At 39.3% G+C, this 15,543-nt stretch overlaps 2 protein-coding genes, 1 long non-coding RNA gene and 1 pseudogene across 6 annotated transcripts; 2 read left to right on the forward strand and 2 right to left on the reverse strand.

The window, feature by feature from the left end:
- The first annotated feature begins 2,073 nt into the window (after positions 1–2,073).
- On the forward strand, positions 2,074–3,859 carry LOC115742083 (uncharacterized protein At4g06744-like). 4 transcript variants are annotated; one of them, XM_030676186.2, is made up of 3 exons: positions 2,074–2,450; positions 2,490–2,516; positions 2,580–3,859. In XM_030676186.2, the coding sequence occupies exons 1-3, from the start codon at positions 2,208–2,210 to the stop codon at positions 3,717–3,719; spliced, it is 1,410 nt and encodes a 469-aa protein (XP_030532046.1). In that variant the 5' UTR covers positions 2,074–2,207; the 3' UTR covers positions 3,720–3,859. The 4 variants fall into 4 exon arrangements, with proteins under 4 accessions (XP_030532046.1, XP_030532048.1, XP_030532049.1 ...); XM_030676188.2 differs by having other exon boundaries at positions 2,490–2,513; XM_030676189.2 differs by having other exon boundaries at positions 2,074–2,445; positions 2,494–2,520; positions 2,581–3,859.
- A 256-nt stretch (positions 3,860–4,115) lies between these two features.
- On the reverse strand, positions 4,116–11,789 carry LOC115742084 (probable 2-oxoglutarate-dependent dioxygenase At3g50210). The gene is made up of 12 exons (XM_030676193.1): positions 11,637–11,789; positions 11,435–11,550; positions 10,645–10,763; positions 9,872–9,935; positions 9,314–9,381; positions 8,623–8,681; positions 8,355–8,520; positions 8,203–8,222; positions 8,077–8,123; positions 4,726–4,806; positions 4,548–4,637; positions 4,116–4,459 (listed from the first exon to the last, which is right to left on the reverse strand). Exons 1-12 carry the CDS (start codon positions 11,668–11,670, stop codon positions 4,331–4,333), a joined length of 993 nt encoding a protein of 330 aa, XP_030532053.1. The 5' UTR covers positions 11,671–11,789; the 3' UTR covers positions 4,116–4,330.
- LOC125312790 lies at positions 5,280–7,830 on the forward strand. Its single transcript, XR_007196850.1, has 2 exons — positions 5,280–5,416; positions 7,658–7,830. It is a non-coding gene; the product is annotated as an uncharacterized LOC125312790 (long non-coding RNA).
- Positions 11,790–13,736: 1,947 nt separating the features above from the next.
- LOC125312789 lies at positions 13,737–14,809 on the reverse strand (annotated as a pseudogene).
- Between the last annotated feature and the right edge of the window lie 734 nt (positions 14,810–15,543).

Below are 15,543 nucleotides of genomic sequence, written 5' to 3' on the forward strand. Positions count from 1 at the left end.
ATCATAGCAAAGTTCAGGTTCTTGCCAAACTATTCAAACGTCATGTTAAGGTGGAAATTTGTCAAAAATATGTCTTGAGTTTAAGGACGTGAACATAACTCGATCCGAATTGAATTGTGTGGAAGCCCGATCACATGAAAGTCCAAAATTGAATGCTGTATAATATGGAATTTTTTTCTTTGTTGGAATCACAACCGAGAATAGGAAGTGCAACAAAGACTTTGGCTCCATTTGTTTGGCAAAAAATATGATGTTTCTAAAAATTATATTTCAAGAAGTCATTTTCTAGCAAAATTACAACAACTTTTTTAGTGTTCAGTTGAGATCTATAGATGAACTAAAAAAAATTTTCCATTGTTTGGTATGGAAAATCAATTTTAATTCTTCACGTCGTTCTTTGGTCGGAAATTGCTGACATGGATGCTATCTTTCTTACATGGTTTGGCCAATGCTACCATGGACAACTTTTATAAATTTTCAAAAAAAAAAAAATCAAATCTTTTTAATAATTTATTTTATTTTATTTTTCTTTTCTTTCTTTTTATTTTTCCTTCTTTCTCCACTGCCATCGGTCCTCGACAGCCATAGGCAAGCTTGAGCTCGCCGGGATCGGGTGAGCCTTGAGCTTGCTTGCTTGTGGTGAGCTCGAGCTCAATGAATGCGGGGAGAGCTCGAGGCTCGCCCACCTCGGGCGCCGGCTGTCGCCGTGGCCGGCACCCGATTGAGGAAGAAGGAAAAACTAAAAAAATAAATAAAGAAATAAATAAAATAAAAATAAAAACATTAAAAATTTAAAAAAATATATGTTTTTAATAATTAAAAAGAAATGCATGTGAAGAAGTAGAGAGAAAGGATAAGGGAAAATGATTTCCTCTGTTCAAAAAGAGGAAATCATTTTCTCTACTTTTGATGGCGTTTTCTTTCCATTGATAGAAAATGTTTTTCTTAATTTATTTATTTTTTGTGAACCGAATGCCGGAAAATTTATAGAACATTTTTCTGAAGGTTGTTTTTCGTGAAATGAGCTTAGCATTTGTAGGGAATACTTTTTATGTCGTTTTGGATTGGTGTGGCCATCAGCAAGTTTGTTTGGAGCTTAGGCAGAGCTTCTTTATGTAATTACATCCTAAAAAGACTTGATTAGTGTTTAAAGCCCATTAAATCTAAAAGATAAACTTACGGTATTCTTTTCTAAAATTGGAAAGATTATTTCGTGAGGCATTTGAGAGCAAAACAGCTCAAGTTGTTAGGTATGAATGGGTTCGGAAAACCTAAGAGTGTTTGATTAATTTAAGTGGGCTTGTAATCTTCGTCGCATTACTTAATTTATAATGAAATCTTGTGCTGCTCTCCTCATGAAATAAATTACACCGACTAAACCAAGTAAATTGATATCCATTTAAGTTCGATCTACCTATTGACCCAACTCGTCATCTATGTCATTGTTCCTCTCCACATAATTTTGAAATCTAGCGAATGTTGATCAACAACAATCTAGGTTAGACAATACAAATCTTTGGCCATAAGAAGCGCGAGGATCAATACTCGACCGATAGTGTACCCTTTTGAGCCGAATTATAAGAACATACATTGTGGAAATCTTATTTGGCAATTTGTCATATCTATCTATTTGGATTATAGCTCTCCTCCTCTCCCGAGATCAAAAGGGTTTTCGTGTACGGAGACCCAGCAGATGTAAGACTCCGAAGACTTTCAACGACCCAAGTCAACTACGTTCACTTATTGAGTCCTCTGTTATTCCAATTCCATGCAAAAGCCAGACCCACCAAGTTCACTGCTTTCCTTTTGACGTCTAGCTCTCCATTCACGGGATGCCACCAGGACAGCCCCACTCTCATCTACGGAGCTGTAACAGACACCCACATTTTCTAATTTTTTTATTCCTAGAATGATTGAACCAACGTAAAAGTTGGCACCACCCTTGTCCTTAATCCTTCCAAGTTGCTAATGAAGTCGGAATTCGATTTGATGCTTGGATCAGTAATAGGATAATCTCTCGCCAGCTGCACTTAGCCGACACTTTGTCCATATCTGTGAAGCCTCTCTATTTATATAGCTCTTAAAAACCCGGTACAATCAGCTGTACTCCTCTTCAGAGGGAGGACTATCCATCTCTAGTAGTTCATAAGTAGAGTCTGCATTATCATCTGCTTCAGGTCCCCCCTTGGTTCAATCGCGGAGTAGTTATGGCCCAAAAACCATGTCCCAACTCCTCCGCATTGCTGCTTTTGCTCTTGGTCATCTTCTATTCTTGCCTTGTCCAAGCTTCTGGCGGCATTTCGACCGCAGAAACAGGCCGAGAGGCACTTGAAATAGTAATTGGCGGCGGCGGCGGCTACCCACCGGCTCCTGCCCCAGAGAATGGGTATTGCCCTCCTCCCCCTCCCCCTCTAGAGCCTGAATGCCCACCACCTCCGCCTCCGCCTCCGCCCCCACCGCCACCGCCACTGCCACCGCCACCGCCACCCCCACCGCCGCCGCCGCCGCCGCCGCCGCCGCAGCCGCCAAAGCCAAAGCCAAAGCCAAAGCCAACACCACCAAGACCACCTTCTCCTCCACCCCCAATAAGCCCGAGGCTGCTACTAGTGAAGAAGCCAATACAGAGGTTCAAGAGGCGGATAAGCAAAGGCAGGTGCGACCCTAAGAAAGTCACTGCGACCTGGAAAGGCGATAACGTCTGCAAGTACACAGGCTTTGCCTGTGCAATTGTACCTGGCTACAATGAGTTGGGTCTCGCTGGTGCCGACTTCAATCGCTTCGGTTTCTGCAATGACAAGGGACGGCTCAGAATCGACAACTTCATTGAGGAACTACCAGATCTGGTATTCTTTCATGCAAACTCCAATAACGTCACCGGTGGCATCCCCCTCAACATTTCCACGATCAAGTATTTCTACGAGCTCGACTTGAGCAACAACAAGCTAAAAGGAGCATTCCCATTGCAAGTTCTAGGCGCTATCAATCTCACTTTCTTAGATCTCAGGTTCAACTCCCTGACTGGACCGATACCACCGCAAGTATTCACTTTGGACCTCGAAGTTCTCTTCCTCAACAACAACTTCTTCACAGGAACGATTCCGAAAAATCTTGGCCAAACACCCGTAAGTTATCTCACCCTAGCCAACAACAAGTTCACAGGCCCAATTCCTCGGAGCATCGGGCAAACTTCAAAGACCTTGCTAGAGGTGCTGTTCCTGAATAACCAATTATCGGGTTGCCTTCCATATGAAATAGGACTCTTGAAGAAAACAACTACTTTCGACGCCAGTATCAATCAGTTGACTGGTCCAATACCACTTTCCTTCGGCTGTCTGCAGCAGATGTATCAGCTAAACTTGTCAAGTAACCATTTATATGGGCCAGTACCTGAGACGGTGTGCTCGCTGCCGAAGCTGAAAGCTCTAACACTGAACAACAATTACTTCACACAGGTTGGGCCGAAATGCAGGAAGTTGATCAAGAAGAAAAAGCTCGATGTAAGGATGAACTGCATTTCAGATCTTCCGTCACAGAGATCTCCAGCGGAATGTGCTGCCTTCTTCGCCAAGCAGATAAAGTGCCCGAATGAGAGGTCATTGAGTTATGTACCCTGCAAGATTAGTCAGTCAGTTGCTGAAGACACCTCCAAAGGGTCATTGACACCTGAGATTGCTCCAGCACCATCACCTGCTTATGCGGCACTGAATAGGCACCAATAGCAAGTGAAATTATCAGATAGGGCTAAAGCAATTGTAATGTGGCTTCCGCCAGAAAAATAATGGGGCACAACAGCTTTCTGTACTTAATTTTTAGTATTTGCATCATCTATTATGACTGCAAGCATGTTAGTTTTCAAGAATCAGTGTCATTTGCGTATGATTAATTAATGTTGCTTAACTTGTCAATTTGCATACAGTTGAGTAAACTTTCGTAGATCTATCAACTCGACTATCAAGAGACATGAAAAGATGATATAGTCAAACAAAAGAAAAACACAACCTCTCTGTCATCAACAGAAGAGTTAATAGAAATGGGGAGGACCTTTGTCTAGTAGTACAGTGGCCGCATGGTTAAGTAAAGCATGATACACTTATACAAATTCAAGACCCTGCAAGTGAAAATCCAATAGCCCAAAAACTAAAAACAGGATAAATGTAGCACCCACAGTCAAACCTGTTATTAATGACTTCAGGAAGAAAACACACAACCATTATTCCATGACGTTACAAATCCATTATCCACAGCGCAGAGTACAACATTGAGCAATCAACTACAAATACTCATTTATGTCGAGTTCAAACTGACAAGGGAAGAGATAGGGCTTTGTATTTTACACCACAAAATTTGTTTGGACTTTGCTAACTAAATGCTCTCCATAGCATGCTCTTCCGAACTTCTTGGTTCCGCCAGTTCTCCTCACACAGACATCTAAAGGCTCCACTGGGACATCGAAATTGGGCTGCTTGTAAAACATTACTTAGTGTTCAGAGAAGAACTGGGTTCAACAAAAAGAAATGCATAAAGGAGATTCCAGTCAAGAAAGTAACCTCATAAAAGTATGCTACACAGACTCGATATCTTGGGCAACCATTAATTACGCGATGCAATGTTGAGTCATATAAGCCATTGGACCAAATCTGCAATTGTACAGACCAAAAGTTGATGTGCGATACCAGCACAAAGTCAGAAATGAACATCAAGGGATCTTCTTCCCCATGTTTATACCTTGAGCATGTCGCCTATGTTGCAAACAAATGTTCCGGGAACAGGAACAGCAGAGATCCACTCACCAGAGAGGTTTTTGACCTTCAAAAACTCACCAAGATCAAATTGAACCTAATACAGGAACTATAAAGTTTTGCCGAACACATAGCAGGTCTTCACTGAATAAGGTATAACAGTGATCGTAATAGATTACAGAATGTGATCTGACACCATTCAAGATTTAAACCTTTTCACTCATTCTGCATGATCTAACACCAAGTGGAATCAGACGACATCAACAACAACGAACAACTAAGCAGAGTATCAATCAAATTGAGTAACATGAGATATTTATATTGCAGTGGCAACCTATGGATGATGACAAGGCTCAAAACAAGAGTCACTAGCTGTATATATGAACACGTTTGTGCAGCTGCTCTGAACATTAAAAAAACTATTTAAGCAATCAGGATAGATAGACCCAAATGGATTTTGATGATCAAAACTAAATCCATTTTGCATCAATCATCTATTAAGGGCCTCCTGGTTTTTGTCCAAAGAGGATATTCCAAATTTCACTCAGCTGTTATTAACAAAATCGTAGTTTTTGACTGTAATCTTTGTCTTGGTGGGTGGTTAACAAGACAGCTAGATTTAGTAACGATAATGAGCCACCCTCTTTCCAAATAACAATTAACATGGCATTAGATTTGTAATGACCCCAAAACCCTCAGTCAACTTAAGCCATAATGTCCTAGATATGTGCAATAATTGAATAATGACATTAGAGATTGATGACGAGATGACAGGGGTAACATATTATGTCTAAACTTGGTCTTGATTTAGCCAAGTACAAGAGAAATTGGGACCGGACGAGGACAATGGAGACACGTGGACATGTAGTGAGCCATGTGTCAACACGTGGCCTAGTGAGGGCTGTCACCACTAGAATGACACGTGTCAAGCAAGGGGACATTTGGCAGCACGTGTCACCACGTGACATAATTGGTGCCACGTATCACCATGGCGTGACACGTGGCAAATGTAGGCCACCGGTGCATGACACGTGTCACAATGTGGCAAAATGGACGCTAACTCGCCGTGCCGTCCGTTTCCTATATAAACTTCTGGCATCAGTCCGTTTCATCATATCAAAACACCTCTTGATTCCCTACCCTCGTTACGCCACCGTCCACATTCTCTACCGTCGTTACGCCCTTTTCCTGCAGCTAGAGGTCTCGAGCCAATCTGTCATCATCGTTCCGTCCGTCTTAAGATCGGAGATAATAGAAATGCGACCTGTTAATGCTACAACTCCTATTGCATGTTATGGAGTCCCTAGAGAATGTATAAGTTCGTGGGATGATCACGTAGATCCCAATCATCCGGAGGTCAAGTTTAAAAAGTTAGTTAGCACTTTGGCAATGGAGGTAGGTCTAGCTTCCACCCCAATCTTGTATCGTTTTGTAGCTTTATATATAGCCGAAGATGACGATGAACTCATCGGTCCTCTCCCGATGGTCCCGGATGGGAATCGGGATGGGTGTTTTCATTTTATAATGAAGTTGCAGTAGGTTGACCGTCGACAAATTTTGGTGTAAGATAACGGTGTGTTGGGTGGTCGTGGTGGTGGTCTTTTGAATCCCGCATCCCGGTTGTAACAGCGGTATGGAACTCGTGCTCATGTATGAAATGAAATAACGGGTTGAAATCTGACTGTCATTCATGCTTTTGTTAATGGCATATCATGTTTTGTGATGCACTTGTGAGCCGGGTGGCCGTCCGTATTGTTTTACTTAGTCTTTCGCATGCGCCAATGTATAATGAAAGATTAAAATAGAGAACTAATAGGGCATGGCCTTTTATGGGTTCAATTGATATGTCATTAACAAAAGCATGAAAACAATAAGATTTCAACCCATTATTGCATTTCATACATGAGCACGAGTTCCATACTATTGTCACATTACCACGGGCTTAACAACCGGGAAGCGAGATTCAAAAGACCACCACGACAACCACCCATCACACCGTAATCTTACACCAAAATTTGTTGACGGTCAATCAACTACAACTTCGCTATAAAACAAAAATACCCTTCCCGATTCCCATTGCATCACTTCCTTTTAAGCCTATCCGCATCCGGTATTGTCGACGTCCGCATCTAGGCCCATCGGGAGAGGACCAAGGAGTTCGTCGTCCTCTTCGGCTATATATAAAGCTACAAAATGATACATGACCGGAGAGAAGCTAGACCTACCTCTACCGCCAAAGTATTAACTAACTTTTTAAACTTAACCTTCGGATGGTTGGGATCTACGTGATCCTCCCACGAGCTAATACATTCTCTACGGACTCTATAACATGCAATAGGAGTTGCAGCATTAACAGGTGGCATTTCTATTATCTCTGATCTTAAGACGAACGGAACGATGAGACAGATTGGCTCGGGACATTTGGCGATAGGACAAGGGTGTAACAACGACAGTGTGGACGAGAGTAGAGTGAGGGTAGGGATTCAAGAGATGTCTTGATCTGACGATCCGATGAGGAAACAGATTTGATATCGGAGGTTTATATAGGAAACAGACGGCGTGGCGAGTCAGCATTCATTTTGCCACACTGTTACAAGTGTCCAACCATGCTATTACACGTGTCACGTGCCCATGGCCTACGTTTGCCATGTGTCATGCCGTGGTGACACGTGGCTTGCCATGTGTCTCCTCGCTTGACACTAGGTCACGTGTTGACACGTGGCCCCAAGCTTGTCCACGTGCTTCCATTGTCCTCGTCCGGTCCCAATTTCTGATGTACTTGGCTAATCAAGACCAAGCTTAGATATAATGTGTTGCCTTATCATCTCGTCACCAATCTCTAATGTCATTACTCAATTATTGCACATATCTAGGACATTATGGTGTAAGTTGACTGAGGGTTTTGGGGTCATTACAAGATTTCCTTTAAGCCAAACCAAACAACTAACTTTTGCATTTACTGCCAAATTGGATAAATAAAATATGTAGTGAAAAACATTATGGTGACTTGAGATGTTACTTATATGTTCTTAAGAGTGAAGTGCTCCTTACTGAAAAGCTCATTTCAAATTCTAAAAGTAAAAGGACAAAATACAAAAGTTAAAAGCAAATACACACCAAACATACACCACCATTTGGAATGACTAACAGCCTGAACCAGAAATGTACTCACATGTCATGTCTAAATTCCAGGAACGGACTTCTCTAAGGAATTAGCAGGACAGTTTAAGTCAATTTAATACTTGACTCGGTCTCACTTGTTCTGTCACTACTCTTTCATGATTAAGAACTGATTTAAAATATCAAAACTAAAAAAATAAACAAATCACAATTGTACCTGAAGAGCAGTGATGCCGTCATCCTGATTCACCAGAGTCAACAAACCTATAATGTAGCATCATGACCAAAATATAAACCCACTGTCCTTTCAAGTATCAAATCCTCTAAAGACTCAGAAAATTACCATAATCAGTGTGCGCTCCGCTGAATGTTTCATGCAAAGGAAGAAAAGAAAGAAAAAAAAGCACGAGTTATCAAAAGGCTACGGTAACGAAGAAATGTAGAGTACAAGGATTGACAATGAATTAACTCGCTATGAGAGGACAAATATGTCACCATCCAATGTCATTTTCAGGACTTCCAAGGCCATTTGCTTTTGATGCACCTGGATAACCAATTATACGCAATACCCAAAATGGGTCTCCAGCTCTTTGACCTTCAAATTCACTTGGGGATCCGCCTAACGCTAACGCAATACCTCTCATGATCTTTCTTGAAAGTTCTACGAACAATCAGAAGAACGTGCAAAGATGACAGATAAGTAAAGTATTGACAGAGAACAACCAAAATTATTGACAGAGAACCACCAATGAAGAGTTGATACCAGTGCAAAGGCTAATGTATTCCTCCATGATTGGTTTTAAATGTGGAGGATCAACTGGCCTGCATTGGGGACAAAATCAAAATGCGTGAACGTAATCCAGTATATCAGCAACATGTAACTCTATCCAAAACAAGCAATCATATAACTGAATGTTAGAAGTGCTAAGATATGTGCAATTATTTAAATGAAAAGGCTGAGCTTATAGAAAAAATAATATCTATAATTTTCATCTTTGGACTTACTCTCACATGCTAAACACTATAATCCAGGCATAGTTACTACTCATATGTGTGTTTCCTGGAACAATCATCATTAAACCAACTCTTGGAATAAGGAAACATGGAACGGCAAAGGGAGAAATCAACATTGGACCTATAGGTTTATAAACAACGCCACTGCCCAATTGCCACTGTCCATTTGCTCAATTCAGTTCGATGACATTGACATAATGAACTACTCGGTGCTAAGGAAAACAAGTATGACGAGTACTAAAGTTTCTTATAGTCAATACTTGCTGCTGGTGAAAAATGGTTAATAGGAATGGTGCTCTTGTCGGGGTACAACCCTGATCGCGCCCCTGATCCCTCGCCAACAAGGCCACTAGACCACATGTCTGGTGACACGGCTTAAGGGGCTAGAAAACAAGAGACACAGGCCAATACATTAGGTTAGAGTTCTTGATTCAACATACCACTGGTTACATCCTTCCATGACCTTGCCAAGATCTCCATACATCCCTTGTCTCACTTCTCTGTAACACTGCTCCAAATACATCACATTTAGAGTCATTGCAGTGGGAGGGAGATATTAATGCAGGGGACCGCAGCAGAATACTATGATAACATCTCAGTACCATCTATGCCAATACTTGTGCAGGCTCCATAGTCAGTGATATAGACCCCCACCTAAAGGACTATATAACTGCGCAATCCGTAGTGAAATAACATTGACATCATTTGTACAAGTTTCATGCAGAGAAACTCTGTTTGCTGAAGCAAAGATAGCCTAAAATTTCCGCAGATATGCTAATCACAGTTTCACTCAACTTCAACACAGCTTAACAATTTATCCAAGAAAAAAGGTATCTCACAAATCATGGATGCTTATAATGATTTGAGACCCCTAAAATACAGGGACAAGTTATATAATACCAGGGAACTGCTAACATTCGATCAGCATGATTTATTAAACTCGTACTTAAGGCAAGTATATCTAAACAACAACCCGGACATTGGTGAACCCAACCTACATCAATGGCCTCATGCATGTCAGGTACACCTTTGGTGATGTTTTCACCAACGCGCTGGTATCCCCTGCAGGAAATGTTAAAAGTCACTTTTAGGCTAATTAGCAATTCACCTATAAACCAATATAAACTTGCAATAATACAACATTATATCTTTCATGGGAATGAAATAGTGGCAAAATCCTAGAAATACAGGTATAGGGATGTCTAGTGAGCAGAATCAGATCATGGTCCTGAAGAGAGGTTTTGCATAACCATTTCTTTTCTGTATACTGGCCAAGCTACTTTACCATCAGAAAGCAATATCATCTGGGAATGACAATTGGCAGGTCGTTAAATTCCTCGAAGCACCCTTTTCGGAAGCTTATTTGTTTCACAAATTAAGAAGGCTGTGTATTCCTCACCACTCACATGTGGGAGGCAAACATGTGGGGAGCTTATTTCTCTAAAGCTTCACTATAGGACATGATATTCTTTCTGATTTATATGTGTCAGTGTTTTCCTTTTAATTTGATATATCTGTTCATGTTCTACAATAAGCTAAAAATTACTAACACTTCATGTACATTTTGCTGCACAGAAGGTTTAGAGAAGAGAACACAGCTTACGATTCAATTTGATGCTTCTGTCCCATGTTCTATCATAAAATAAAAATTATTAATAATTCATGTGCATTTAACTGCATAACAAATTTCAGAAAAGAGAACACATCTAGTGGTCGATCTTAAATTGACAATTGTCAAGAAGACACTTCAAGAATGCTAGGAGAGTATAACCTGTATCCTGCCGCTGGAGTCATCTTGATCTTCAACTTCTCTTCACAAGGAAGTTTGAAAAATTCATGCGTCGAGGTTCTAACCTTTTTAATGAGGGAGTCGGGAATACCATGGCCCTTCTGGTCAATAACAAAGTTTCCAAACTTCCACATCAGTGAGAAATGAAAGTAAGCACACAACATTCGTGCTCTTTGTTCCTTTTTTTTTCCCCCTCTGAGCTAGAAAGAAGATATATTCTAACAGTCACATGTTTTTTTATGTAATTACTGCGAGTGCCATGCCAAAAACTCCATTTTAGTTTTGAGATCCCATTCCTCACTCTACGAACCCAAATAAACTCACAGAAAACAAAACAAGCTCTCGCAATGATATTGTACTATTGGCAGTGAAAAGGCCTAATTAGGCGACCTTTCACTGAAAAAACTTAACGTGGCAAGAGCTAGTCTATTGGGAGACTAACTCACAATATATATCAAACACACTTCTTAAGAACCACCAGAGGCAAGAGATTCAGTACAGCTTATAATGGGAAAATTAACATCTGAATGCCAGAAGAAGTATAGATGCAAACAGGTGTTCACATGTTCAGCAAAACAAGATAACTAGCACACATTCGTGGACCTCATTGCTATGGACAGCGACAGCATAAATTTCTGCCATTGAACACAGAAATCACAGTACAAAGAACTCAGATTAATTTGAAAACAGCTCAGTAAGCTCGCGTTCGCACTTTCAGCAAGTGGGTCGAAATTGAACCACCGAAGGAGAGAGTGAGGAGAAAGTTACGAACCACGTAGAAGAAACCAGCCTCTCTGCAAGCCTGATCCAACTGCCTGACGACTTCAGCCACGCCCGGATCTTCACCCATTTTCGGATCATCGCACTTGGCCAAAAGGGGACCGATATCTGAACAACAAGATCAAAACGCATTGAATTGAACAGTGGGTCGATCAGGGTTCGCATCCGATCAATCGAAACTAAGGAGAAAGTACCGATTAGAGGGATTGTTTTGAAGTCGGTAGACATTCTGTTTTTCTTTTTGTCCTGTGATGGGGATGCGAACGTCCCTCGATGAAGTTCGGCGAGCTCAATCAGATCACTCAGATTCAGAGTCTTCACGTGAGTCCAGGGAAGAAAGAGGGGCCGAGATGTATATGGCTATAATCCATCCAATAGAGTATGTTACGAACTGTTAAGGTTGCGTTTGGAAAGGTTTTGAGAAAATGCAAATTCCTCTTATCTGAAGAGATTTGATGGAATGTAAAAACTATTTGATAAATTGTAATTAAAAAGTACCTTAGGAAAACAGTTTGAGAAAATGCTGTTCAGTAAATATATGTTTGGAAAGTCATTTAATGTGACCTATTTAGATTTTTATTTTATTTTAATTTGTTTAAAATTGAAAAAAGCAAATGACTGCATGTTTATATGTTTACATTGAGAATGATATAAAAGAAATGCATTAACAAATTTATAAATAAAAAAACTATATCAAAGTGGACTTCTTTCGCAATTAAAAAGAGAAACATAATCACATATGCACTAATACAAGATTTACGTTATCATTGAAAATTACAAGCACCCTTAACTATTTACTAAACTCATGGTTATTTGATCACGTAAACGTTTCATGTTAGAAGATAAATTATCATTTGAAACACTAGTCCCATCATTTACATCGTTAATGTTAATTGCATGTCCATAATCACGATCCAAATTAGCTCTTACAAAATGTGTATCATTAACAACGTTTGTCAGTATAAAATTGTGCAAAGTCATTGCTACTATCATAATTTTCACTTGTTTTTCAAACAGGTAACTTGGCATTTGCTTTGGAATCTTCCATTTCTTTTTTAACACACCAAAGGCTCGCTCAATTTCTAATCGCAGAGAGGAATGATCACGGTTGAATACCTCCCGATAACCTGTAGGTATAGAACCTTGTCGAAATTCTGACAAATGATATCTAACTTCTTTGTATGGCCCCAAATAACCCGTTCGATTTGGATATCCGACATCTACTGAATAATATTTACCTACACAAATATAATGTAAATTCAATAAACATAGACACATGTATACGTATTACTCTACCAAAATCATTAATTCACGAACCTAGAGGAGGATAAGGAAATTGTACATCATGTTTCCCAATGACTTCATAGAAGATACGAGTATCATGAGCTTGTCCTTTCCAACCAAATTCCACGTTAAATTAAACACTGCTAATACATTTTGAGTCGGTGTTCCTTTTTGACCAATAAAACGAATCTGATCATGCGTACAACCACTGCTGGAATATGTGTGCCATCAATAGCCCTAATGCAATCCTAACACGAAAATGAAAATATTATTGTATAATCAAAATATAAGTTTAGGACTACATTTATATTGTATAAGCGAAAAGTACCTTAAAATAAAAATAAAATCTTCGATTATTCCCGATCTTCTCTAAAACTTCCGTAAATTGCCGATTAGATAGTTTGATCAAATCTTTTCCCATTGCACATACTTTATCTAAAACTAAGCTAAAGTACATGCTTATGGTTTCCTCGGAGCACCGAAAGCGTTCTTATACTAACTTATTGCCCAAGCCGTGTCCTAAAATAAGAAGAAATATTCCAAGCATTTATGTTACATCAATATTCCTAGTTCCTTGAAGACCATAGCCTATTATTAAATCGTGCATTAAACTATTAAATATGATCCTATCCATTCTAAACATTTGATAGCACCTTATCGGATTATCATCTTCGCCCATCAACTCTTCCAACCATTCATTTCCTTTATATGAAGATGTCATACGGGGTTCTTTGTAACCGTATATTGCCCGATAAGCCACCGTGGCTTGAGCGACTCCCACAATTTGCCAATATTCTTCTTCCTCCTTGTCATGATTTTCCCCTTCAGGAGAATCATCCATAACTAGTTAAAGTAACAAAATATAGAGTTACAGTCGGAAAATGGATGAATAATCTAAATCATCCATAAATAAAAATCATCCATCATATATATGCAAGCTCCCCCCAATCAAAAGAATACCAAATGAAAACAGGTCTCACATTAGAACATAAAAAAGAAGAGAATTCATAAATAGTGCAAATAGAGTGCAAATCGTACCAATTGAAAATAGGTCTCATATTACAACAATATAGAATATGAAAGGGTTCAAACAAGTAGCTAACATCCTAGTGACGACTATTGTGCTCTTCCACCTTAAACTTGAGCCACTCGACTTTTTCTTCATCTCAATCCAAGTTCATGAAGGTCTACTGATTATCTTTCTTTTCAGCAAAGTGTGAGAGTGCAAAAAAGTATAACTTTTAGTCTTGCTTAATCTCGGGTATGTCTTTCAATGTTTGCATAATTTCCTTGTAAGGATCAAACTCTCTTGCAAGAGATGATACACTGCTCCTACTTTCAATAGCTGAACAAAGTCTGTCAATTTGCGATGCTAATTTAACGAGTCCCATCAACTTTTTTCCTTTCTTTCCTCCAACTTGCCTTTGCGTTGCTCTTTTATGGCTCTTACTTGGACTTGGTTGAACAACATCTTCACATGCATTACCCTCTAAATTATCATTAGTAGATCCTACACATCACCCATATCAGCTTATGGGGCCTTAATTTTCTCATTATTGACTAAACCTTATGCGGGATTTCATGTGACACTTTCGGTAGCAACTGTACCCCTAAACATTCTATCCAATAAAACTTCAAGATTCGGATGTATGCCTTTCGTTCGAAAAGCCTTAAACTTATGATCCACCTGTTATAATGGAACATTTTTGTGAGTTGTATCATAAAAGATGAACTTGGAAAAAAGTAGCAAAATAAGAGATAAATGCCTTAATTTTCCTCTCCCACAATTCATCACTTGCACCGATGGTCTTCTTCTATGCATCCCATCCCAGTCCTATTTCATTTAGAAGCAATTTCCTCAATTTTTTGTATTCTTCCTTAAGATTATCCCACTTACTATTCATTTGATTTTTATCATACATTTTGCCCCTCGGTTCCCAAACTTGTTAATTATAACTGTCAATCCATCTCTTTTGTTGCTTGCGGGACGATTGCCTATTTCAATTTGTTCAATGCACAACTTACAAAAAGTTTCTACATCTTATGGGCGCCAATATGCCTTTTCCTTTCATGAACTTGCCATCTTCTAGTAAAATGAATACAAACATTTTAATTGAAATGAGAGCATAATCAACATTTCTAGTAGGGAACACAGGGTTCAATGCTTCAAGTCCTCAGGCAATCACTTATGTTTGCATAGACATCTAATTGGAATGAGAACATAATCAACATTTCTAGTATTGTTCTTTGAAAAATGAGCACAAAAACCAACACTCAAATGCAACGATTTAAATGTGCATTAGGCAGGGGTATTCGAGAACGTGGACTTCGTGAAATAGAGGAAAAAAAGAAATAAACACAGACCTCTCCGGTGAAATGAGGAACAAGCTCCTACTAAGAAAAGAGTGGAACAAAAGTAGGTGGAAGGGAGTTCCTTAGACCAAGTGCGCATTCAAGCAAAAGATTATGAGTTAATAACAATAAACATGTCCACAATCATTTTCCTTGATAAAAAAAATCTCAAAACCATTACCTTAATAAACAAAGTGCATCCATAGCATCCTTCCCGAGCTCATCAATTTTTCTGCAAGTTGAACTTATATAGATAAAGGCAGTTTCAAAAAACCAACAAAGAGAAACACACGGGCGTACTTCATTTTCTATTTTCTTTTTAAATTAGAAGGTGGTCAACAAAAAAGATTTAACTTTCAACTTGAACCCAAACAAAAGGAATTGAAAAATGAAAGACGGGAATACAAAAAGAAAAAGAAAAAGATATTATGAAAAAAATATGTGCTTCGTAATCAAATACAACAT

The sequence above is a fragment of the Rhodamnia argentea genome, chromosome 11 (genome assembly GCF_020921035.1).
Source record: "Rhodamnia argentea isolate NSW1041297 chromosome 11, ASM2092103v1, whole genome shotgun sequence".
Classification (NCBI taxonomy): Eukaryota; Viridiplantae; Streptophyta; class Magnoliopsida; order Myrtales; family Myrtaceae; genus Rhodamnia; species Rhodamnia argentea.